The following is a 26,146-nucleotide window of genomic DNA, read 5'->3' as shown; positions in this document are numbered from 1 at the left end:
ACTAAACAGAGAACATCCCTGGTCATCCCTACTGCCTCTGATCTGGTGGACTCACTAAACAGAGAAAATCCCTGGTCATCCCTACTGCCTCTGATCTGGAGGACTCACTAAACAGAGAACATCCCTGGTCATCCTTACTGCCTCTGATCTGGTGGACTCACTAAACAGAGAACATCCCTGGTCATCCCTACTGTCTCTGATCTGGTGGACTCACTAAACAGAGAACATCCCTGGTCATCCCTACTGCCTCTGATCTGGTGGACTCACTAAACAGAGAACATCCCTGGTCATCCATACTGCCTCTGATCTGGTGGACTCACTAAACAGAGAACATCCCTGGTCATCCATACTGCCTCTGATCTGGTGGACTCACTAAACAGAGAACATCCCTGGTCATCCATACTGCCTCTGATCTGGAGGACTCACTAAACAGAGAACATCCCTGGTCATCCATACTGCCTCTGATCTGGTGGACTCACTAAACAGAGAACATCCCTGGTCATCCCTACTGCCTCTGATCTGGTGGACTCACTAAACAGAGAACATCCCTGGTCATCCATACTGCCTCTGATCTGGTGGACTCACTAAACAGAGAACATCCCTGGTCATCCATACTGCCTCTGATCTGGTGGACTCACTAAACAGAGAACATCCCTGGTCATCCCTACTGCCTCTGATCTGGTGGACTCACTAAACAGAGAACATCCCTGGTCATCCCTACTGCCTCTGATCTGGTGGACTCACTAAACAGAGAACATCCCTGGTCATCCATACTGCCTCTGATCTGGTGGACTCACTAAACAGAGAACATCCCTGGTCATCCATACTGCCTCTGATCTGGTGGACTCACTAAACAGAGAACATCCCTGGTCATCCATACTGCCTCTGATCTGGTGGACTCACTAAACAGAGAACATCCCTGGTCATCCCTACTGCCTCTGATCTGGTGGACTCACTAAACAGAGAACATCCCTGGTCATCCCTACTGCCTCTGATCTGGAGGACTCACTAAACAGAGAACATCCCTGGTCATCCCTACTGCCTCTGATCTGGTGGACTCACTAAACAGAGAACATCCCTGGTCATCCATACTGCCTCTGATCTGGTGGACTCACTAAACAGAGAACATCCCTGGTCATCCATACTGCCTCTGATCTGGTGGATTCACTAAACAGAGAACATCCCTGGTCATCCATACTGCCTCTGATCTGGAGGACTCACTAAACAGAGAACATCCCTGGTCATCCCTACTGCCTCTGATCTGGTGGACTCACTAAACAGAGAACATCCCTGGTCATCCATACTGCCTCTGATCTGGTGGACTCACTAAACAGAGAACATCCCTGGTCATCCCTACTGCCTCTGATCTGGTGGACTCACTAAACAGAGAACATCCCTGGTCATCCCTACTGCCTCTGATCTGGTGGACTCACTAAACACAAACACTTTGATTGTGAATGAGTGTTGGGGTGCCCCTCCCCCCGGCTATCCGTATATTTAAAAAACATGAAAATTGTGCCGTCTGGTTTGATTTATATTAGGAATTTTAAATGATTTATACCTTTACTTTTGATACTTAAGTATATTTTAGCAATTACATATAGTTTTGATACTTAAGTATATTTAAAACCAAATACTTTTACTTAGTAAACATGGAACAAGTATATTTATATAGTATATAACAAGTAGTATTTTACTGAGTGACTTTTACTTGTGTCATTTTCTATTAAGGTATCTTTACTTTTACTCAATTATGACAATTGGGTACATTTTCCACCACTGCATATAGATACATTGTCTGGTGTTAAAACACATCCTTTAGATTATTCACATCAGAGCAGGTGACTACAGTCGGGCTATAAAACATATCATTCGGATTATTCACATGAACACATGATTCACTCACACACACCCCAAGGAAGGTCCATAACAAAGTCGCACCTACTAGATATCTCCATTCATACAACCAGATCACACCACAGTGCAACATTGATACACCAGCCTTGTGTGATGACTTCAATTCCAGTTTGGTGCTATAGATGGATTAGTTGATAACGTTACGGAAACAATGCGCAGAAGTCAATGAGTTTTTATGATTCTGGAGAAGCCAGATATCTACCAACACAGACAAGAAACTTCCATGTGGGGAAGACTATGTGACTCGTTTTCAGACAAACTATGCTATTTTCATCTTGTTTCATCTTGTTCCAAAGACAAACTATGCTATTTTCATCTCGTTTCGTCTTGTTCCAAAGACAAACTATGCTATTTTCAGCTCGTTTAATCTTGTTTCAAAGACAAACTATGCTATTTTCATCTCGTTTCGTCTTGTTCCAAAGACAAACTATGCTATTTTCAGCTCGTTTAATCTTGTTTCAAAGACAAACTATGCTATTTTAAAGATATCATTTATTCAGCATACAAATCATCGTGATTTTCCACCTACGTTGCCTATAGTTGACTTCATTAAGAAGGCAGTTTTTTAGACATGTTTTTTATATTTTGTTCCTTTAAGACCCCTAACAGTCAGATTGTGTTACTGTTAGCATTCTCAGTAACTTAACAATAAACTGTAATTGTGCCTGTGTAATGGTCATTTTATTACCATGTTGTCAAATGATTGCTTTTATATTTGCATAGCAATGAGCTGAGAGCTTTTGTAACTACTGTACACGATTTTTCCTTATTCCATTTGTATAATAATTATAAATCAATTTCTGAAGTCCTATGTAACAACAATGTTGCTATTGTCGTAATCACATGTAACAAATAAGATATTGTCACGTACACCGGATAGGTGCAGTGAAATGTGTTGTTTTACACGGTGCCCCTGGAGCAAATTAGGGTTAAGTGCCTTGCACAAGGACAAATCGACGGATTTTTTACATTGTCGGCTCGCGTATTCGAACCAGCATCCTTTCAGTTACTGGCCTAAAACTCTAACCACTAGGCTACCTGCCTCCCCCCTCTAACCACTAGGCTACCTGCCTCCCCCCTCTAACCACTAGGCTACCTGCCTCCCCCCTCTAACCACTAGGCTACCTGCCTCCCCCCTCTAACCACTAGGCTACCTGCCTCCGCCCTCTAACCACTAGGCTACCTGCCCCCCCCACTAACCACTAGGCTACCTGCCTCCCCCCTCTAACCACTAGGCTACCTGCCCCCCCCCCCCCCTCTAACCACTAGGCTACCTGCCTTTTGAATATCAAAAGGAAATAATTGCCTTTAATTGATTTTCTACATTCAACAACCTCTAATATTTGAAAAGTTGGTATTTTCAAATAAACTATAAATGACAAAAATGTTGTGCACAGGTCTGCCGTACTTCCATTGTGTAGGTTTAGCTTCTATACACGTTGTTTTCTCAAATGAGCTTCTTTTAAGCATTTAGTTAGACGCAGCATCCTCTTATTCAGAAAAACTCTCTTTCTTGAGGTAACAATGAGTTAAAGAAGACCATTGAGGATTTCATGGTTGTGGGTGGGACTGCTTTGCTCTATTTAGAGGTCATCTGGATGAGTTGTGTTTGGTTCCTATGGTAACATAGGCAGCAAATAGAACAATGATTAGAGATTGTTTTTTTCTTCTTTTCAGTTCACAAGATTCAATGGTGAACATGGAGAGAAAAGTGGGGCGAAGACACACAAAATAATGAATGGTCTGTCTACAACTGGGCTCCAGTCTGGGTTTGCTTTCATGTTAGAACAGTGTGGCTGGTTCAATAGAGCTCAGTAAAACCACTAGACAAATAACTGTAAAAAAAAAAAAAAGAGAAGACACTTGCAGAAAAAATGTTCATCATTCAATGGTAGAACAATCCAAAGGCCCTTTTCATGTGGTAAAAGTAAATAAAGATTTTGGGGGACTCCAATAAGTCATTTTGTTAGGACCAAATGCAGATCATAAATATACCAACATTGATCATCTCCATGCCATTCAGAAAATCTACAATGCAGTATGCTGCCTAACTGAAAGATGTGTTGCTGCCTAACTGAAAGATGTGTTGCTGCCAAACTGAAAGATGTGTTGCTGCCTAACTGAAAGATGTGTTGCTGCCAAACTGAAAGATGTGTTGCTGCCTAACTGAAAGATGTGTTGCTGCCAAACTGAAAAACGTGTTGCTGCCAAACTGAAATATGTGTTGCTGCCTAACTGAAAGAAGTGTTGCTGCCAAACTGAAAAACGTGTTGCTGCCAAACTGAAATATGTGTTGCTGCCTAACTGAAAGATGTGTTGCTGCCTAACTGAAAGAAGTGTTGCTGCCTAACTGAAAGATGTGTTGCTGCCAAACTGAAAGATGTGTTGCTGCCTAACTGAAAGATGTGTTGCTTCCTAACTGAAAGAAGTGTTGCTGTCTAACTGAAAGAAGTGTTGCTGTCTAACTGAAAGATGTGTTGCTGTCTAATTGAAAGATGTTTTGCTGTCTAACTGAAAGATGTGTTGCTGCCAAACTGAAATATGTGTTGCTGTCTAACTGAAAGAAGTGTTGCTGCCAAACTGAAAAACGTGTTGCTGCCAAACTGAAATATGTTTTTTTGCCTAACTGAAAGAAGTGTTGCTGTCTAACTGAAATCTGTTTTTCTGCCAAACTGAAATATGTGTTGCTGTCTAACTGAAAGATGTGTTGCTGCCTAACTGAAATATGTGTTGCTGTCTAACTGAAAGATGTGTTGCTGTCTAACTGAAAGATGTGTTGCTGCCTAACTGAAAGATGTGTTGCTGCCTAACTGAAAGATGTGTTGCTGCCTAACTGAAAGTAGTGTTGCTGCCAAACTGAAAAACGTGTTGCTGCCAAACTGAAATATGTGTTGCTGCCTAACTGAAAGATGTGTTGCTGCCTAACTGAAAGAAGTGTTGCTGCCTAACTGAAAGATGTGTTGCTGCCTAACTGAAAGATGTGTTGCTTCCTAACTGAAAGATGTGTTGCTGTCTAACTGAAAGATGTGTTGCTGTCTAACTGAAAGATGTGTTGCTGTCTAACTGAAAGATGTGTTGCTGCCAAACTGAAAGATGTGTTGCTGCCTAACTGAAAGAAGTGTTGTTGCCTAACTGAAAGATGTGATTGCTTGCCAAAGGAATTTCCGTTACCGTCACATGATTGTTTGGTAGACTTTTACAATTGCGTTGTAAAGTTTTACAGAGGACTCAACTAATTTGCATGTGACCTTTTAAAATAACTATCTGTCTCTGAGTGCTGGGAGCTGAGCAGGATTCTATCACACAAAGGCAAAACAGTTGTCGCTCCTAGCTCTTCAATCAATAATGGTTGGTTTCACCCAAGACCTTTGAATGTAGGTGGGGGAATTGATCAATGCGAGGGTAGTCATACCCTCAAAAGAGTGTAGGTCAGCAATCAGCTACTTATGCCATCAATAATAGTCCCCACACCAGTGGCAGTCGGTGACATTTAAGATGAGGGAGGACGATTATTTTTACTATGAGCATGGCCTTATTTCCATTACAGTATACAGTCTATTACAGTATACCGTATATCATTCATATTCCATTCACCCAGCTCAATGTAACAACGCTAAGTTTAGGCTAATACACAATGCTCTTATTTTCCTTATATCTCATCATGAGGTTGCTACAACCTAGCCAATGAATGGAAGTTTACAACGTAAGTGCATAGGTCGAGAGAATGACAGATTGACAGTGACAGATTCAATGCTGCCTTGGATACTCTTGCCTGCATCTAGCTGATATAGGTGCAAACGAGAGTTTCTACTGGACAAATTCAGGTATGTTTATCCCCGTTTGGTTCTGTTTGCTTCCGTTTAAGAAATGTTTTTCAACAGAATTGGCGGAATGGATACACCCCTGATCACACGCAAACACAGTTCACTGTCATAGCAGCCACATACAAACAGCATGATCATTTTGCTCATTGTATAATTCCTTCTCGCAACTACACACTCTCCTCCTCTCACCTTTTCCCTTCGCTTGTGAACTTCAGTGTACAACACATCAGCTGTCTGTGACCAGGTGAACAAACCTTTCCAAGCCAAACATTCATATTATAACCACTACACACAGTCTACATCGTTGTCACCATATTAGCTAACGACATAATCAACATACAGTAGCTACTAGAACTAACGCGTTAGTAAACCCTCTACAATCATGCAGTACAGTGTATAGTCAACAAGCAGTTTAGCAGTTACACCGGCGGGCCCCGGTTGCAATAAATTAATACAACCAAAAGCTTGACTTCACTTGGAAGAGTTCCAGTGTTGGAGTTCCAAGCTAGCTAGCTAACATAGCATCCCTCTCTGTTTGAGCCAGGTGTTTGAGTAGGCTAAACTAGCTAGCTGCATTCGCAATTTTTTTTTACTATGGATTCTCTCTCTCTCTCCCTCTCTCTCTTGCTTCTCCTTCATTTTTAAAGAAATGTATTTGTTCAAAACTCTTAAATTAGGCCTCCTGAGTGGCGCAGAGGTTTAATGCACTGCATCGCAGTGCTTGAGGCGTCACTACAGACCCAGGTTCAATCCCGGGCTTTGTTGCAGCCGGCCGCAACCAGGAGACCCTTGAAGCGGCGCACAATTTGCCCAATGTCGTCCGGGTTAGAGGAGGGTTTGGCCAGCCAGGCGCAATGCATGCTGACACGGTTGCCAGGTGCACGATGTTTCCTCTGACACATTGGTGTGGCTGGCTTCCGGGTTAAGTGGGCATTGTGTCAGGAAGCAGTGCGGCTTGGTTGGGTTGTGTTTCGGAGGACGCATGGCTCTCGATCTTTGCCTCTCCGGAGTCCGTACGGGAGTTGCAGCAATGAGACAAGACTCGCTGGAGCGCGATGAGACAAGGACATCTGGCCAGCCAAACCCTCCCCTGAACCCGGACGACACTGGGCCAATTGTGCGGCGCCACATGGGTCTCCCGGTCGCGACCGGCTGCGACAGAGCCTGGACTAGCACCCAGAATCTCTAGTGGCACCGCTAGCACTGCGATGCAGTGCCTTAGATCACTGAGACAGAGCCTGAACTCGCACCCAGAATCTCTAGTGGCACAGCTAGCACTGCGATGCAGTGTCTTAGACCACTGGGCCACTTGGGAGGCATTCACTGTTGATTGTGGCCTGTGGAATGCTGTCCCACTCCCCTTCAATGGCTGTGCGAAGTTGCTGGACATTGGCGGGAACTGGATCAAGCTGTCATACATGTCGATCCAGAGCATCCCACACATGCTCAATGGGTGACATGTCTTGTTAGTATGCAGGCCACTGAATACCTGGAAACATATGTGTACTGTCTTAATAAAGCACAATTTTCCACCATCATTTTAGTTTTTTATGACAATTTAGGATGTTGCACACCGCCTTAACCCAAGTATGTGGGTTAAGGGGCAGCAGGGTAGCCTAGTGGTTAGAGCGTTGGACTAGTAACCGGAAGGTTGCAAGGTTCAAACCCCCGAGCTGACAAGGTACAAATCTGTCGTTCTGCCCCTGAACAGGCAGTTAACCCACTGTTCCTAGGCCGTCATTGAAAATAATAGTTTGTTCTTAACTGACTTGCCTTGTTAAATAAAAATAAATAAAAATATGTGCAATATCCTAAATTGTTGATTAAAGCTACTTAAGGAGGATAATCATTTATGTACTAGCCGGTCCACAGGGGATACAAGTGTATTAATCCAAGATGATAGTGCAGCTCTAGCGCTCACTATCGACTGCCTAGGCTATCTTTCATTGCAGGTTTTTTTGTAATCAAAAACCTTCATCAAAGGCACTGGGTAAAGGTAAATGAATCCACAAATATAATTGTAGATATATGAATGACCCCATTTTCATGAATTGTATGATATAACCTTGACACCCATCACAGAAACAGTACGTGACTTGCACCAGGAAGTAGGTGGGACTTTCATAAGGTATAGAGCCCCACAGTGGAGATGTCATAATACCCATAAAACCTAGCGGTCAAACATGGAAATGGTTCCAATAACTTTTCCACCATTCATTTGTCCCATAGGAGATTTTAGAAACCTTTATTTAACTAGGCAAGTCAGTTAAGAACAAATTATTATTTTCAATGACAGTCTAGGAACAGTGGTTTAACTGCCTCGGAAGAGTGGGTTAATTGCCTCATTCAGGGGCAGAACGAGAGATTTTGACCTTGTCAGCTCGGGGATTCGATCTTTCAACCTTCCGGTTACTAGGCCAACGCTCTAACCACTAAGTTACCTGCCGCACTTACAATAAGGGCTGTGTGTTGTGTAGGCTTACCCTGGTGTATTGTTCTGCTAACCATGTAAATCTCTCTCGGACAAGGTGACTTTTATCAATATATTTCGGCTCTATTTACTCTCAGGTTGGAAAATGCTAATTAGCATCAAAGTAGAACTACAAAACTACAAATCCCTGCAAGCTGCTGCACATCATCTCCAGCTGATACCTTTGCTAACAGGTACTGTGTTAATTTAAAACTTGAACAAGACAGTTAACAATTGCCCATATAAAGAAATGTAGCCAATTTATTCATTACTACATTTAGCTGACAATAGATCGTTAATCCAGAGATTCTTACCTTTGCCTCGATTCGGTAGTCTTGTCCAGATCATCACGGCATTTGTAGTTCTTTATGATAGCCACATTAGCAGCTAATTAGCATTTCATTTTGAGGGGGTAAATACAGACGAATATATTGATAAAAGTCCCCTTGTCCTAGAAAGATTTAGACGGTATTCAAAATGTCACGCCAGGGTAAGCCTACACGAAACAAAGCAATTATTTGAAGTGTTTCTAAAATACCCTACGAGAAAAAAGGTTTTATGGATATGACTCTGTGGTACTCTCATTGTTACACAAAACACCAGTGTACATACAGGAATTATACAACCAAACAAACAACCAATTACAGATTATTCAAAGGCCTTTAAAAAACAGGTATTTATTGTTTTTACAGCTTTCTTACTCGAAGAATGTAGAATAATCTAGAATGCCTTACAGAAAACAAGGAAGACTGGGTCTTTATTAGTGAATTTACATGTATTAATTACTTTTTCCCCATTATTAGAATTACATTAAAGACTTGTTTTTGTATTTTTTTGTATATTATAGTTAATGAAACCAAGCAGCACATTACCCCATTATAAACCAAAGTATTCAAGACTATTATCAATTATAAATCTATAAATACCTTGCAATAATGTCTTTACACGTAGACAATGCCAAAATGAATGCAAAACTTTTTCTGGATGCTTTTCCCAAAAAGTACAGTCAATGGTACTTTTTTGTTTGTTTTTCAGCTAATGATTCGCAGGGTTATACTTATGGATAATTCTGAAAGAGACCTCTTTGACCTCTCTTTCAGAATTATCCATAAGTATAACAAGCAGATATTTGTGTGGTATAATAACCAAACCTTCCAAAATATATTATTAACAATGTATTCCAGGCCAGCAAATGCGGATCCAGGCCAGCACTGCCCCGCCATAAACTTCGCTATTATTATCCCACATCTTGCGCTCGAATTCATAGTCAAACTGTCAGCCACTCAATTTAAACCTTTGCATATGTGGTCACACACCCCACACGTACAAAGACTATATATTTGAGATAATTTCTCTACTGTAAATACATGATGCATCACGTGGTTATGTTTACCCCAGGAAACAGTTTCGGAAAGGAAAGATTGATTTTCCTTCCGTCCAATCAGCAGCAACAATCTGCTCAGGCGGGGCGGGGGTTGCAGATAGAGGAAGCTGGCTAGTTCGGGATTATTGTTGACGTTCTGTTGTACTGGCATGTTAAAGTAAAGGAATAAAGTTGTTGCGATCATACGTATAGATAGCAATTTATTGTAATGTCTATATTATTCGCATATATATTTTTTAAACCAGAGGAAACTTCGGTCTGATTCAAAGGTAACTTTCCACGATCTAACGTTAGTTGTCTAGCTAGCTAACTTGCATTTGTAGCTAGCGCTGATATAGCTAGCTGTTAGCAACGTCAAATACGTTGGTGTTTAGACTCGAGTCATGTTATGATGTTGCTATCAAGCTTGGGAGTTGCAAAGCTGGCCTAATAATGGTATTTAGCTTGCAAACAATGGTAGCTTGCTCCATCGGGTATATTTAAAAGACGTGTAATAGCTTGCTAAATAGGTTTGGCACCTCTACAGCCGCCATATATTGTTAGTATCATAAAACCCGATTCACCACTTTTGCAGCTGTGTTTACGTTAGCCGGTGGTCATGACTCTCAGTTCCACAACATTACACATAATAGTCATTGGACGAAGGCGTATTCTGTATGGGGGAGGTTATCCGCGACGCATCGCTTGCGGTACGGTTGTGGAAAACAAAAGGTCATATTGATACACGCCTTTTTTTATAGGATTATGGTTCCCATATGGCCATATTTCCATGTTACAGCTCTTGTTTACAGGAAAACAGACGGGAGACCGAGTGGACTACTTGTGCTAATTAGCTATCTGCGTTTCCAAACACCTAAGTTACTGTATGTGTAAACGGAAGACATATGCCACAAACGTGTTGTCTTGTCAATGAAAAATACTGTCGGCTGCTGTGTTAAACGCGGTTAAAATAGTGTACAGTAAGTGTGTATTTTGCATTTGTGAAATGTTTGATGTGATATGAAAGTACAGGGATTTATTTTTCTATAACTGTACCGCAATGGAGAATCGATTCACGTTTAGATGGAGTATTTGGCTGTTTTGTCTTGTTAAGGTCCTTGGACTAAGGAGTAACGTTAGGCTCTTAAGTCCAATATTGGGCTATGATTAAGTTAGCTAGCTAGATAGATAGATGGGAGATTTGCGACAAGAATAATATTAGCTAGGAAGTTAGCTTGGCTAACTGAATAGGTTGTTATCCAAGTAGGCTATGCGGGTAAAGTCGCTATCAGTCATGCTGCTGGGTAGGCACATTACATGGGACGACATTGCCACATGACTTTGACATCATCCTTCTTTTGCAACTAATACGATGACTTCTACTTTTAGGCTTTACTTTACAAAGATCATTACATCTGTAGCAAGTATCTCACAGCAAATGTCCTCGTACTTTTGGAAGGGCCTACCTACTTGAAACTTGGAATTGTTTATTTGTGGTTTTACACACCTGTGCCACCTTGAAACATACAACATGTCATGTTTAAATGAATATTCAATATTTGGGGAGATATTTTGTGTTATTCATAGCGCTTGGTGATGCTGTATGGCTATCTGATGTAGTCTAATGTTATTTCCTCTCTGTCTGCATCTGTCATCACTGAGAAGCACAGGGCCCTAGCAGTAGTTCTACTCTTGATAAGCCTTTTATATATTTTCTTGACGACTCACACTGAATTTGAATTCTGCTGTTCTATTGATCGTAACACATTGTTTGAGTCTGGCATCCAAGAAGTCGTTTGTGTGACTTCAGAAGGAGGGGTGTTGTACAAAACAAATTCATCAGCGATTGGATCATCTCTAACAAATCTAACCAATCAGAATTTCAAAGTTGATCACTTAATCATGTAGGCTGGCTCTGGCCCAACTGTTGTTTTCTGGGACCAATCAGAACAGTCAGAATGTGTTTGGCCAGAGCGATGTGGATGGGTAGCCAGGAGTGCAACTTTCACTGCAGATGGGGGGGACGGGGGTCATTGCCCCCCACATTCTGATATTGCATTTATCATTGGAATGTGATTTGCATCAATGGGCTTTAGGACCAAGAGGTCGCCTCCAAGCAGTCGGGTATGCTGTTTGTAGTGTTCAGCCGGCTGGATTTAGGACCACGCAAACACCACAGAGCGGGTTGACAGGCTGTGTGAAGGCAAAGCTTTTGGAAGGCTGGCTGGACCAGCACTGGAGAGTTGAGCATAGTTCAGTGTCTTTGTTGCGCTCTTTCACCGAGTTGTAAAAGCAAGCAGAGCAGAAACTGGCTACTCTTTGGCTGACTGATGTAGCTGGCAAGGTAACAGCAGTTTAACTTAACAGGAAAAAAATGATCTAGTGTTTGTTCACAGTGCTGAGCTAGTATTGTAACTGACATGTAACATTAGCTAATGTTTCTTTCCCTCTTGACTGAGGTGAATGAATTAGCTACACTAGCTAGTAGCTACCATAGCCAGGCCAGCTCTTCACAAGTTGATGTACGATTAGAGAGAGGGAGCTGACCAAAAGTTGGTTAACGTTAGCTATTGTTTTTACCTCAATCACATTAGTCCTGAATCAAATGATGAAACCATCAGCCAAATGATTGAAGATTGATATTTCGTTTTTTCAGTGCAATATGAGTTTAAAAAATAAATAATATTAGTCAGTATGGCAATGAAAGGTTATTGATCTGTCAGTTTCCCTAGCTAGTTCCTTACTTTTCTCACTCAAATCAAATGTATTTATATAGCCCTTCGTACATCAGCTGATATCTCAAAGTGCTGTACAGAAACCCAGCCTAAAACCCCAAACAGCAAGCAATGCAGGTGTAGAAGCACGGTGACTAGGAAAAACTCCCTAGAAAGGCCAAAACTTAGGAAGAAACCTAGAGAGGAACCAGGCTATGAGGGGTGGCCAGTCCTCTTCTGGCAGTGCCGGGTGGAGATTATAACAGAACATGGCCAAGATGTTCAAATGTTCATAAATGACCAGTATGTTCAAATAATAATGATCACAGGCAGAACAGTTGAAACTGGAGCAGCAGCACGGCCAGGTGGACTGGGGACAGCAAGGAGTCATCATGTCAGGTAATCCTGAGGCATGGTCCTAGGGCTCAGGTCCTCCGAGAAAGAGAGAATTAGAGAGGGCATACTTAAATTCACACAGGACAACGGATAGGACAGGAGAAGTACTCCAGATATAACAAACTGACCATAGTCCCCCGACACACAAACTACTGCAGCATAAATACTGGAGGCTGAGACAGGAGGGGTCAGGAGACACTGTGGCCCCATGTCCTTGGATGGGGCCACAGTGTCTCCTGACCCCTCCTGTCTCAGCCTCCAGTATTTATGCTGCAGTAGTTTGTGTCCCCGGACAGGGCCAAACAGGAAGGATATAACCCCACCCACTTTGCCAAAGCACAGCCCCCACACCACTAGAGGGATATCTTCAACCACCAACTTACCATCCTGAGACAAGGCCGAGTATAGCCCACAAAGATCTCCGCCACGGCACAACCCAAGAGGGGGCGCCAACCCAGACAGGAAGATCACATCAAGTGACTCAAGTGACGCACCCCTCCTAGGGACTGTATGAAAGAGCCCTAGTAAGCCAGTGACTCAGCCCCTGTAATAGGGTTAGAGGCAGAGAATCCCAGTGGAAAGAGGGGAACCGGCCAGGCAGAGACAGCAAGGGCAGTTCGTTGCTCCAGAGCCTTTCCGTTCACCTTCCCACTCCTGGGCCAGACTACACTCAATCATATGACCCACTGAAGAGATGAGTCTTCAGTAAAGACTTAAAGGTTGAGACCGAGTTTGCGTCTCTCACATGGGTAGGCAGACCATTCCATAAAAATGGAGCTCTATAGGAGAAAGCCCTGCCTCCAGCTGTTTGCTAAGAAATTCTAGGGACAATTAGGAGGCCTGCGTCTTGTGACACAGTAACAACACGACTCCCACCCGCCACCGCATGGTCCCAACAATTTTGCGCCCTATATGCACAAAAGTACATTTCAATTACCAGAGATTCTCACATAGCCCTTACATTGTATTATTATCAGTCACTATGCAAGATGTAGATTGAAGAGAGCAGAGCTGGAGAGACCTTCTTTCTCTCAAACATTATTGTTTTTATAGCTTACCTTTTTTTTTAGGAGTGGGAAGATTTTCAGACTGAGAAATATGGGTGATCAATATTTCGGCTTATTTCTAAGCAATGTAGTAAACTACTTAGGAAGTACATTTCCTTGGAAAGATAACTACCCAGTGCTTCTCCACACAGGTTATATCCTAGTCTATTTAAATGAGACCACACATGCACCTGGTTTCTCAGGTATGGCTACTGAACAGCAAGAATGATGACAGTGACACTTGCTATGTTTTGCATAGACCTATAGGATATAGCCTACCTTTTTAGGAGGACGATTTGCAGGCAGAGACAGACAAATTGGTAACCAATACTTATTGAAATTGAAAATGTGCAACGCTCGTGCACCATTGTAGCCTTTTTCCTTTTCAATGAATACATTTGAGTGCACTTTGACTCACATTGGTTGAACGCCCTCTACTCCTTTCCATTATCAATAGCCTATTTATTTACAGACATTGTAGTAAACTACAGGCTAATAATATTTAAGTTAACTGCCACGTGATTCTCCGACCATGTATACAGCCTAGTCTATTTCAATGAGACCACACATACTGGGGACACTTGAACACTCACACCCAACTAGGAGAGGAAGGCTACTGATGTTGAAGCAGCGAATTCTGAGCGTGTGAATAAATATGTGCTTTTAATACAATAGCTAGGCTAACGCATACAAAGCAGAAAGTTTCCAAATCATCTGTGGGACAACAAAAAAGATTTTAATCTGACTGTTCGCAGCACGAACAATGCCGACCACACTGCAATGATCTCTGTCGGGACTCACAGGCATCACAAGGGAATGCAGCCCTCTAGTGTATTGTCAGTACACAACACTACTCATCATGTCTTAGCAGGATCAGATGGTGACAGTGGTCCCAACAGGGTCAGACAGCCAGGGAAGACCAGTCTACAGAGCTCAGCTGAATTTTGCTGATATTAACAATATCAGTGAATGACACAGTTCCATCTTGAATTGATGGGTAGACCTACAGTAGCTACAGGACAGAAGCTTAAAGCTACGGTCTGGGATCTGGGAATAACAATTATTGAATCATTTAAATTATTGAATCATTGATTCTTTTCTTGGATAATATAATGTACACCAAGGTAATTCTTTGTCATGCCTGATCTTATGAGGATCAGATGGTGACAGGGGTCTCAGCAGGGTCAGGTAACCAGGGAAGATCGGTCTGTGACGGTGACAGGGGTCTCAGCAGGGTCAGGTAACCAGGGAAGACCAGTCTGTGATGGTGACACAGGTCTCAGCAGGGTCAGGTAACTAGGGAAGATCGGTCTGTGATGATGATAGGGGTCTCAGCAGGGTCAGGTAACCATTGAAGACCAGTCTGTGATGATGATAGGGGTCTCAGCAGGGTCAGGCAGCGGAGGAAGACCGGTCTGACGGAGCTGAGGTAAATTTGTGAAGATACAACACTTTTTATTCTCTCTGTGCAGCAAACACTGGACAAGCAATAAGCTTCAAAGATGTAAACTATTTTAAGGCAGTCTGACAAACCTCAAGTTGATTTCCAAACTGTATCAAGGGTTGATAGAGGCTTTTCCCGATGAGACAAAACAAAAATGTGAGGAAGACCCGGTAGAAGCTATTGATGATGATGATGAATGGATACAGATCTGTTAGAATGCCCAGTCATGTTCCTATAATATTATACATCATATTATAATATTAGGCATAATATTAGACATAAATGACTGCAGGTTAAAACCATCCATAGAACGTTCTATATGCCAGTGAAACTGAATATCATGCACTGAGAAATGTCATTGCTCTGCTGGAGGTGTAAAACACAATAGGGACATATTTGCATATGTTATGGTCTTGTGAAGGCTGGCAGAATTCCGGCAAAGAGTATGTTCTTTTATCTCACCATATCTACAGGTTCTCCCTTCTCCCTGTTTTTGTTTGCTTGGAAATGTCTGGAAAAAATCCGGAAACTATCATTTCGAAAACAAAACGTTTATTCTTTCAGCGAAATACGGAACCGTTACGTATTTTATCTAACGGGTGGCATCCATAAGTCTAAATATTGCTCTTCTATTGCACAACCTTCAATGTTATGTCATAATTATGTTCAATTCTGGCAAATTAATTTACGGTCTTTGTTAGAAAGAAATGGTCTTCACACAGTTCGCAACGAGCCAGGCGGCCCAAACTGCTGCATTTACCCTGACTCTGCTTGCACTGAATGCAGGAGACGTGACACAATTTCCCTAGTTAAAATAAATTCATGTTAGCAGGCAATATTAACTAAATATGCAGGTTTAAAAAAATATATACTTGTGTATTGATTTTAAGAAAGGCATTGATGGTTAGGTACACGTTGGTGCAACGACAGTGCTTTTTTTGCGAATGCACTTTTATTAAATCATCACCCGTTTGGCGAAGTAGGCTGTGATTCAATGATAAATTAACTGGCACCGCATTATATGCAATGCAGGACAAGCTAGATAAACAAACTAGTAATATCATCAACCATGTGTAGTTAACTAGTGAATATGTTAAGATTGATTGTTTTTTATAAGATAAGTTTAATGCTAGCTAGCTCCTTGCTGGACTCGCATAACAGGTCGTCAGCCTGCCACGCAGTCTCCTCGTGGAGTGCAATGTAATCGGCGTCCAAAAATGCAGATTACCGATTGTTATGAAAACTTGAAATCGGCCCTAATTAATCGGCCATTCCGATTAATCGGTCGACCTCTAGTGTTGGGTTGGGGCGCTGCAGGGTGGTGGACCCCTAGGGGCAGAACGGGGCGACCCAGCTATATTGTGTGTAAGTAAAAAGAGCTCTACAGTACTATTAGTCCTATTGAGATTCATTATATGGAGGATTGGCTGTTTCTGTGTGGTAATGTATATTTGAAGTGATATGTGTTTTTAATGTTTTCGTTTCCAAACCTTTCCCTTGGGAATGTAAGGTGGGAGGGAACTGGGAAGGAAATTGTGTTGGGAGATAGTTGATATATACACTGCTCAAAAAAATAAAGGGAACACTAAAATAACACATCCTAGATCTGAATGAATGAAATATTCTCATTAAATCCTTTTTTATTTACATAGTTGAATGTGCTGACAACAAAATCACACAAAAATTATCAATGGAAATCAAATGTATCAACCCATGGAGGTCTGGATTTGGAGTCACACTCAAAATTAAAGTGGAAAACAACACTACAGGCTGATCCTACTTTGATGTAATGTCCTTAAAACAAGTCAAAATGAGGCTCAGTAGTGTGTGGCCTCCACGTGCCTATATGACCTCCCTACAATGCCTGGGCATGCTCCTGATGAGGTGGCGGATGGTCTCCTGAGGGATCTCCTCCCAGACCTGGACTAAAGCATCCGCCAACTCCTGGACAGTCTGTGGTGCAACGTGGCTGGAGCGAGACATGATGTCCCAGATGTGCTCAATTGGATTCAGGTCTGGGGAACGGGCAGGCCAGTCCATAGCACACTCCAGCCACATGAGGTCTAGCATTGTCTTGCATTAGGAGGAACCCAGGGCCAACCGCACCAGCATATAGTCTCACAAGGGGTCTGAGGATCTCATCTCGGTACCTAATGGCAGTCAGGCTACCTCTGGCAAGTACATGGAGGGCTGTGCGGCCCCCCAAAGAAATGCCACCCCACACCATGACTGACCCACCGCCAAACCGGTCATGCTGGAGGATGTTGCAGGCAGCAGAACGTTCTCCACGGCGTCTCCAGACTCTGTCACGTGTGCTCAGTGTGAACCTGCTTTCATCTGTGAAGAGCACAGGGCGCCAGTGGCGAATTTGCCAATCTTGGTGTTCTCTGGCAAATGCCAAACGTCCTGCACGGTGTTGGGCTGTAAGCACAACCCCCACCTGTGGACGTTGGGCCCTCATACCACCCTCATGGAGTCTGTTTCTGACTGTTTGAGCAGACACATGCACATTTGTGGCCTGCTGGTGGTCATTTTGCAGGGCTCTGGCAGTGTTCCTCCTGCTCCTCCTTGCACAAAGGCGGAGGTAGCGGTCCTGCTGCTGGGTTGTTGCCCTCCTACGGCCTCCTCCACGTCGCCTGATGTACTGTACTCTCCTGGTAGCGCCTCCATGCTCTGGACACTACGCTGACACACAGCAAACCTTCTTGCCACAGCTCGCATTGATGTGCCATCCTGGATGAGCTGCACTACCTGAGCCACTTGTGTGGGTTGTAGACTCCGTCTCATGCTACCACTAGAGTGAAAGCACCGCCAGCATTCAAAAGTGACCAAAACATCAGCCAGGAAGCATAGGAACTGAGAAGTGGTCTGTGGTCACCACCTGCAGTACCACTCCTTTATTGAGGGATGTCTTGCTAATTGCCTAGAATTTCCACCTGTTGTCTATTCCATTTGCACAACAGCATGTGACATTTTATTGTCAATCAGTGTTGCTTCCTAAGTGGACAGTTTGATTTCACAGAAGTGTGATTGACTTGGAGTTACATTGTGTTGTTTAAGTGTTCCCTTTATTTTTTTTGAGCAGTGTATATTGACTAGACTGATGGGGGTCGGGCGTGCAGGTGGCCTGGGCTGGCTGGGCGGTTTGGCTGAAATTTGACATAGAGGAAGTCTTAATAAAGACAATCAAAAGTCTGTATTTTCAAGTGTTGTTCATTTGTTAGTCTTGGTTAAATTTAAAAGTTAAAGGTTAAAGGTGCAACACAATATTTATTATTGATCAAAAGTCTTTATTAATCACTGAAACATATTTAATAATGATCTCTTTCCAAGCTTAATCACATTTTGTTCTAAATCGAGACGACTCGTTGGGATTGTGTAAAAATGCAGGAAGTTCGCTTTAGATGACCCCAAAAACTCTAGGAGAGAACCTGACGGGGGATCTGGGGGTCATGTCCCCCTCACTTCTAAAACCAAAGTGGCACCTGTGGGGAGCCAGGCAATTTATATATGGGGCGTTTCAATGTTCCTCACGTCAATCCCATGGGCGTGGCCCCAGTACTGTTCAATTAAAGTAAATTCAGAAATATTCCAAATGTTCCTCATGGAAACAATTGCATGGAATTTCATTGTACTTCCAGAATTGAAATGGAATTAACCCCAACCCTGCTATCAAGCTAGTAGGCTTAACTACTTCAATCTTGTGTGTGTGCAAGTGTGTTAGTCGTGAATTTGTCATTGATTCATGCCTGTCTTATTTCAGAACCGAGCAGGGTCACACCAGATTTCAGAACCGAGCAGGGTCACACCAGATTTCAGAACCGAGCAGGGTCACACCAGATTTCAGAACCGAGCAGGGTCACACCAGATTTCAGAACCGAGCAGGGTCACACCAGATTTCAGAACCGAGCAGGGTCACACCAGATTTCAGAACCGAGCAGGGTCACACCAGGTTTCAGAACCGAGCAGGGTCACACCAGGTTTCAGAACCGAGCAGGGTCACACCAGATTTCAGTACCGAGCAGGGTCACACCAGATTTCAGTACCGAGCAGGGTCACACCAGATTTCACGTAGTGGCATATATAATTACAGTTGTCCCGGGGGAACTTTGGGGTGTTTGTTCTGTGGGAGGCTGGGAGCAGATGTAGGCCTACAGACATTGACAATCGTGTGTGTGTGTGTGTGTACGTACACTGCAGGTGTGAGAGCTGCCAGTGCTGGGACAGTCTGTCCGTGTGTGTGTCAGTTGACTGGCACAGTGCGGAATGCAAGATGCTGCTCTCCCTTGGGATGCTGATGCTGTCTGCCACACAGATCTACACCATCTTCACCGTGCAGCTCTTCGCCTTCCTCAACCTGCTGCCCGTTGAGGCCGACATCTCTGCCGTGAGTCAGACAGAGACGGGCTAAAGGATAGACACCCAGACAGAGACGGGCTGAAGGATAGACACCCAGACAGAGACGGGCTGAAGGATAGACACGCAGACAGAGACGGGCTGAAGGATAGACACCCAGACAGAGACGGGCTGAAGGATAGACACCCAGACAGAGACGGGCTGAAGGATAGACACTCAGACAGAGACCGGCTGAAGGATAGACACCCAGACAGAGACGGGCTGAAGGATAGACACCCAGACAGAGACGGGCTGAAGGATAGACACCCAGACAGAGACGGGCTGAAGGATAGACACCCAGACAGAGACGGGCTGAAGGATAGACACCCAGACAGAGACGGGCTGAAGGATAGACACCCAGACAGAGACGGGCTGAAGGATAGACACGCAGACAGAAACGGGCTGAAGGATAGACACTCAGACAGAGACGGGCTGAAGGATAGACACGCAGACAGAGACGGGCTGAAGGATAGACACGCAGACAGAGACGGGCTGAAGGATAGACACCCAGACAGAGACGGGCTGAAGGATAGACACCCAGACAGAGACGGGCTGAAGGATAGACACCCAGACAGAGACGGGCTGAAGGATAGACACCCAGACAGAGACGGGCTGAAGGATAGACACCCAGACAGAGACGGGCTGAAGGATAGACACCCAGACAGAGACGGGCTGAAGGATAGACACCCAGACAGAGACTGGCTGAAGGATAGACACCCAGACAGAAACGGGCTGAAGAATAGACACGCAGACAGAGACGGGCTGAAGGATAGACACTCAGACAGAGACGGGCTGAAGGATAGACACTCAGACAGAGACGGGCTGAAGGATAGACACCCAGACAGAGACGGGCTGAAGGATAGACACCCAGACAGAGACGGGCTGAAGGATAGACACCCAGACAGAGACGGGCTGAAGGATAGACACCCAGACAGAGACGGGCTGAAGGATAGACACCCAGACAGAGACGGGCTGAAGGATAGACACGCAGACAGAGACGGGCTGAAGGATAGACACCCAGACAGAAACGGGCTGAAGGATAGACACTCAGACAGAGACGGGCTGAAGGATAGACACCCGGACAGAGACTGGCTGAAGGATAGACACGCAGACAGACTGAATGACTGAATGACTGAATGACTGACGAAGAACTATTACTTATTTAACACCACGTGATGTGATTTGTATTCTTTTTTTTTCTCTTTCAGTACACATTTGACAACAAAACAGGTAATTTTGATGACCTGCCTGCACGGTTTGGGTACCGGCTGCCCAGCGATGGACTCAAGGTGGGTACAACAAGGGTCATTTTCTTTCCGGCAAATGCCAATGTTTAATGACGGGCTTACAAATCCCTGCAGTTCATTACAAGGACTCGATAAGTCGACTGTTACATATACCCTGTCTTTTTTTTTTACTGCTATTGACATATACAGTTTCTCTTTCTCTCTATGGTCAAAGTGTATGCACTGAATATGATGCATTTTGGGATGCAGATTAGTAGTGAGCCCAGTTGTGGTCCAGTGGCCAAACTGGAACTACAGTAAACTGCACTGTGTTGTGAATGTGTAGCAGCAAGATCACCATGGCTTTCTAATGAGAATGAGGTCATGGGTTGTGAGGTGCCCACTCATTGTTGACCCACACACAGCTGGCAACAGGGCTGACTCATGTCTGCACTTCTAAGCCAGGCCATTGTCGTCGTCCCCAGTGAAGAGCTTGTTTTCCATCGCTATGCTTGCCTTGCTCTCTCACTAACCTCTCTGTTTGAAACGTCCATGTTTGAATCATTCATTTCAGTCTCTTGTTGAAACGTCCATTGAAAAAGAGCATCATTAATTGGTGGTGAACTCCGATAGAGGTGCCAGTTTAGATATAGGTGCAACTGTCCCGGTGCGCCGACGATCATGACAAACAGGAAGTAGGATAGACTACTGGAGGTTTTTGGTGTAATTGACCATGAATGACCATAAAATCACGAACACACGTTTAGCGAAACTGAAAGAGCAAACAACCGCATTTATAACCACGGCAAGGTGACTGGGAATATGGTGGAATACAGCGTGTAGTTATGATCTCCGTTAGGCAATCAAACAGACAAAACGTCAGTATAGAGACAAAGTGGAGTCGCAGTTCAACGGCTCAGACAGGAGACGTATGTGGCAGGGTCTACAGACAATCAGATTCTAAAGGGAAAACCAGCCACGTCACAGACACCGACGTCTTGCTTCCGTGCCACGGATATGGGTCACTGCCGAGAACTGTGAGCTCACGTTCACCGTGGCCGATGTGAGTAAGACATTTAATCGTGTTAACCCTCGCCAAGGCTGTCGGCCCAGACGGCATCCCTAGCCGCGTCCTCAGAGCATGCACAGACCAGCTGGCTGGAGTGTTTACGGACATATTCAATCTTTCCCTATTCCAGTCTGCTGTCCCCACATGCTTCAAGATGTCCACCATTGTTCCTGTACCCAAGAAAGCAAAGGTAACTGAACTCGGATGATGCAAACGCCATTGCACTGCACACTGCCCTAACCCATCTGGACAAGAGGATTACCGATGTATTAATGCTGTTCATTGACTTCAGCTCAGCATTCAAGTACCCTCCAAGTTCATCATTAAGCTCGGGGCCCTGGGTCTGAACCCCGCCCTGTGCAACTGGGTCTGAACCCCGCCCTGTGCAACTGGGTCCTGGACTGACAGGCCGCCCGCCTCCACTATGCTGATGTTTAACACAGGGGCCCCACAAGGTTGGGTGCTCAGCCCCCTCATGTACTCCCTGTTTACTCAATCATCAAGTTTGTAGACAACAACCGTGGTACTGTAGGCCTGATTACCAACAATGACGAGACAGCCTACAGGGAGGAGGTGAGGGCCCTGGCAGAGTGGTGCCAGGAATATATCCATCCCCTCAATGTCAACAAAAGGAAGGAGCTTATCGTGGACCATCCACATTGACGGGGCTGCAGTGTAGAAGGTGAAAAGCTTCTTCAGGCTCAGGATGCACCATTGAGAGTATCCTGTCGGTGTGGTGGGTAATTGTCCTGTTGAAAGACAAATGATAGTCCTACAAAGCGCAAATCTCATATTTGGACTCAGCGGACAAAAGGACACATTTCCACCGGCCTAATGTCCATTGCTCATGTTTCTTGGCCCAAGCAAGTCTCTTCTTATTATTGGAGTACTTTAATAGTGGTTCAACCAAGCAATTCAACCATGAAGTCCTGATTTCACGCAGTCTTCTCTGAACAGTTGATGTTGAGATCTGTTACTTAAACTTTGTGAAGCATTTATTTGGGCTGCAATTTCTGAGGCTGGGTGAGTTCTTGACATTTTCCGAATTGACTGACTTTCATATCTTAAAGTAATGATGGGCTGTAATTTCTCTTTGCTTATTTTAGCTGTTCTTGCCATAATATGGTCTTGGTCTTTTACTAAATAGGGCTATCTTCTGTATACCAACGCTACGTTGTCACAACACAATTGATTGGCTCAAAACGCATTAATTAAGAAGGAAATAAATTCCACAAATGAACTTTTAACAAGGCACGCCTGTTAATTGAAATGCATTCCAGGTGACTACCTCATGAAGCTGGTTAAGAGAATGCCAAGAGTGTGCAAAGCTGTCATCAAGGCAAAGGGTGACTACTTTGAATAATCTCAAATATAAATTGACTTTGATTTGTTTACCACTTTGTGTTGGTTACTACATGATTCCATATGTGTTATTTCATCGTTTTGATGTCTTCGCTATTATTCTACAAGGTAGAAAATTGTCCAAAATGTAAGAAGAACCCTTGAATGAGTAGGTGTGGCCTAACTTTTGACCGGTAATGTATTTTATACTCCAGACTCCCACAATGCTAGACCTTATTCCTATATTTCTTAATTCCATTATTTTACTTTTAGATTTGTGTGTATTGTTAGATATTACTGTATATAGAAATATGTATCGTGTATTGTTAGATGTTACTGTACTGTTGGAGCTAGGAACACAAGCACTTTGCTACATCCGCAATAACATCTGCTAAACGTGTGTATGCAACCAATAAAATGTGATTTCGGAAGTCCAGGGCAAGAGGCTTGTCCTTGTAGGAAGGGTCCAGTGGTGAGTTGTGTTGAGGTGCTGCAGAGTTCTTCTGACCTGTCGTCTCTCTGCACCCTTGTTCGCAACTAAATTGCAGGTAGGAATGGGGTTGCGTTACCCCATTAGATAGGGCCTGTGATTGGCTGACCAGGTCAGCGGACTGCGTTCCCTAACACAGAGGTGTGAAGTGGCCTCTGCCACTGGACAAGGGAGTCAGACTGAGGTGGGGGACGGTACCCTCTGCCACAGCTGGAGTTTGTCTCTATGTCGTAGCCAGAGAGAGAGGGGGTTCAGTGAATATTTAATAATAGAAAGTATTGGGTTTTGTACAGCCACCCCCAAAATGTATGTAGTACATGTTCCCTCAGTAAAGTCCTTTTTTGCAAGCGTGGCTGTGTGTCTGTCCCCTTGGCCTCCCCTTGAAGGCCGGTGGTTGTAGGGCACTGGGTAGTGAAGAATGTCCCACATCCCCATGTAGTCACCCCTTTGGGGGAGTGGGCAGTGAGGGACACGGTCACCCTTCGGTGAAATGGATGGAGGGACAAGGTCACCCTTCGGTGGAATGGATGGAGGGACAAGGCGATCATGATGTCCATGAGGCAGGGTCGTCCAGCAGGAGTGGGGACAGTCCGTGTCCATGCTGCTGGAGGTCTCCAGGTCGGGATGACAGACTCAGGAGTGGAGCTGGGTAAGGTGCTGAGGCGTCAGTAGGTGGAGTGGATGATAGATCCAGGTTGGTGCTGAACTGGTCCCCCGGAACGGCAGTGGACATCGAGATCAGAACTGCGATCTGGTTTTGATGCTGGCAGGTCCAGGAGAGATGGTGAAGTCTAAGGTGCTAGATTGGACGCCGACTGGGACTCTGGCTGTAGAGTCTGCTTGGGTGTCAGATCCAGGCCAAGCAGGTCTGCGAGGAGGGCAGAGGGTAGTGTAGGGATTAGCACCGGTGTTGAATCTGGTGATGTCTGGTCCAGGAGAGACACCAGCTGGTGTATCTGCTCGAGTGTCTATTGAGGGGCTGGCTCGGGCACTGGCGGTTGTGGATTTGGTCCTGCAGGTTGCGGAGTGGAGCTGGGCCAGGTGCTGGAACAATTTGGGCCTCTGTAGCTGTCGCGGGGCAGGCTTGGGCCGTGGCAGTTGCTGGTCTGGCTGCAGCACTGGTGTCGGTTTGGCTGACTGGAGGTTGAATAGGACTGGGTGTGGCTGTGGCCACGGTGGTCGGGTTCGTTCCGGCGCCGACCTGGGCATGTGAATGGATGCCCGTCATGCAATCGGTTTGGGTGGCTAAGATCCAACTCTGGCGGCTGCTGGATGTACTAGCATGCTGGGGGCTGCAAGGTTGGCTGGAGCTCGGGGCTTCGTTCCTGGTTGGACATACTGAAGTCCTGGTGGTTGTCTGATGGGCCAAAGCACTGGCTGGCGTAATGGGGTAACCCGTGCCACTCTTCGCAGCTACCTGGGTTAGGAAGGTAGGTGGGGGTTGGGCTAGGATAGTGGGTGGGGGGGTGGACTAGGATTGGGTGGCTTAGGACGTAGGTGGGGGTTGGGCTAGGAATGGGTGGCTTAGGACGGTAGGTGGGGGTTGGGCTAGGACTGGGTGGGTTAGGACGGTAGGGTGAGTGGGGGGGTGGGCTGGGAGGGTGAGTGGGGGGGTGGGCTGGGACAGGGTGTGGGCTGGACTGGGGGTGGGCTGGGACAGGGGGTGGGCTGGCGAAGAGCAGGGGTCACGTCTGTGTGCGCAGCCTGCCATTCTTACTTACATAAGGCATCGGGGTAATGAAAGCTGAGTAATTTAAAGGCCTACTCTCTCGTTCTCTTTTTCATAGTTTTTTCTGTTTCGCTCTCTCTCCAAGCAATCCATTTCCTTTTTTCTCTCTCTTTCCTATTTACTGTCTCTCACTTCACCTCTGTACTTCTCCTCCCTAGTGATGGAGAATACCTCATGATATGCTGATAAGCCGTCCTATTTACCAAGAGTTTTTAATCTATATTTTTTTGTAGCTGTCTATTTACCACCACAAACCAATGCTGGCACTAAGCCTGCACTCAACGAGCAGTATAGGGCCATAAGCAAAACAAGAAGATGTACATCCAGAGGTGTCGCTCCTATTGGCCAGTGATTTCAATGCAGGGAAACTGAATTCCGTCTTACCTCATTTTAACAAGCATGTCACTTGTGCAACTAGAGGCGAAAAAACTCAACTCAATCACCTACACTCGTACGAAGCATACGAAATATGACCATAACTCTATACTCCTGATTTCTGCTTACAAGCAAAAACAGGAAGTACCAGTGATGCGCTCAATACAGAAGTGGTTCGACGAAGCGGATGCTAAGTTACAGGACACTTTCGCTAGTGTAACAGTATAACTTTAGACCGTCCCGTTTCACATCCGTTACACTAGTACAGACTGGAATAAGTTCTGTGACTCATCCGATAACAGTAAGGAGTTTACCACATCAGTCACCGGCTTTATTAATAAGTGCAT

The 26,146-nt window shown here is 44.7% G+C and overlaps 1 protein-coding gene across 3 annotated transcripts in view; it reads left to right on the top strand.

Moving 5' to 3' along the window:
* The first annotated feature begins 9,668 nt into the window (after nt 1-9,668).
* Nucleotides 9,669-26,146, top strand: part of LOC109881282 (E3 ubiquitin-protein ligase RNF13) — a 90,209-nt gene continuing 73,731 nt past the window's right edge. Inside the window, exons 1-3 of one of the 3 annotated variants that reach the window (XM_020473440.2) lie at nt 9,669-9,864; nt 19,375-19,561; nt 20,778-20,858. In XM_020473440.2, the coding sequence (XP_020329029.2) occupies nt 19,448-19,561; nt 20,778-20,858 (195 nt within the window). In that variant the 5' untranslated portion in view covers nt 9,669-9,864; nt 19,375-19,447. Of the gene's footprint in view, nt 9,865-10,221; nt 10,555-19,374; nt 19,562-20,777; nt 20,859-26,146 lie in introns of those variants that run through there. The other 2 variants (XM_031822353.1, XM_031822352.1) reach the window with 2 other exon arrangements.

Source organism: Oncorhynchus kisutch, linkage group LG4 (genome assembly GCF_002021735.2).
Source record: "Oncorhynchus kisutch isolate 150728-3 linkage group LG4, Okis_V2, whole genome shotgun sequence".
Lineage (NCBI taxonomy): Eukaryota > Metazoa > Chordata > Actinopteri > Salmoniformes > Salmonidae > Oncorhynchus > Oncorhynchus kisutch.
Note: the sequence above shows the minus strand (reverse complement) of the source record. Positions and strands in the feature narration are given on the sequence as shown.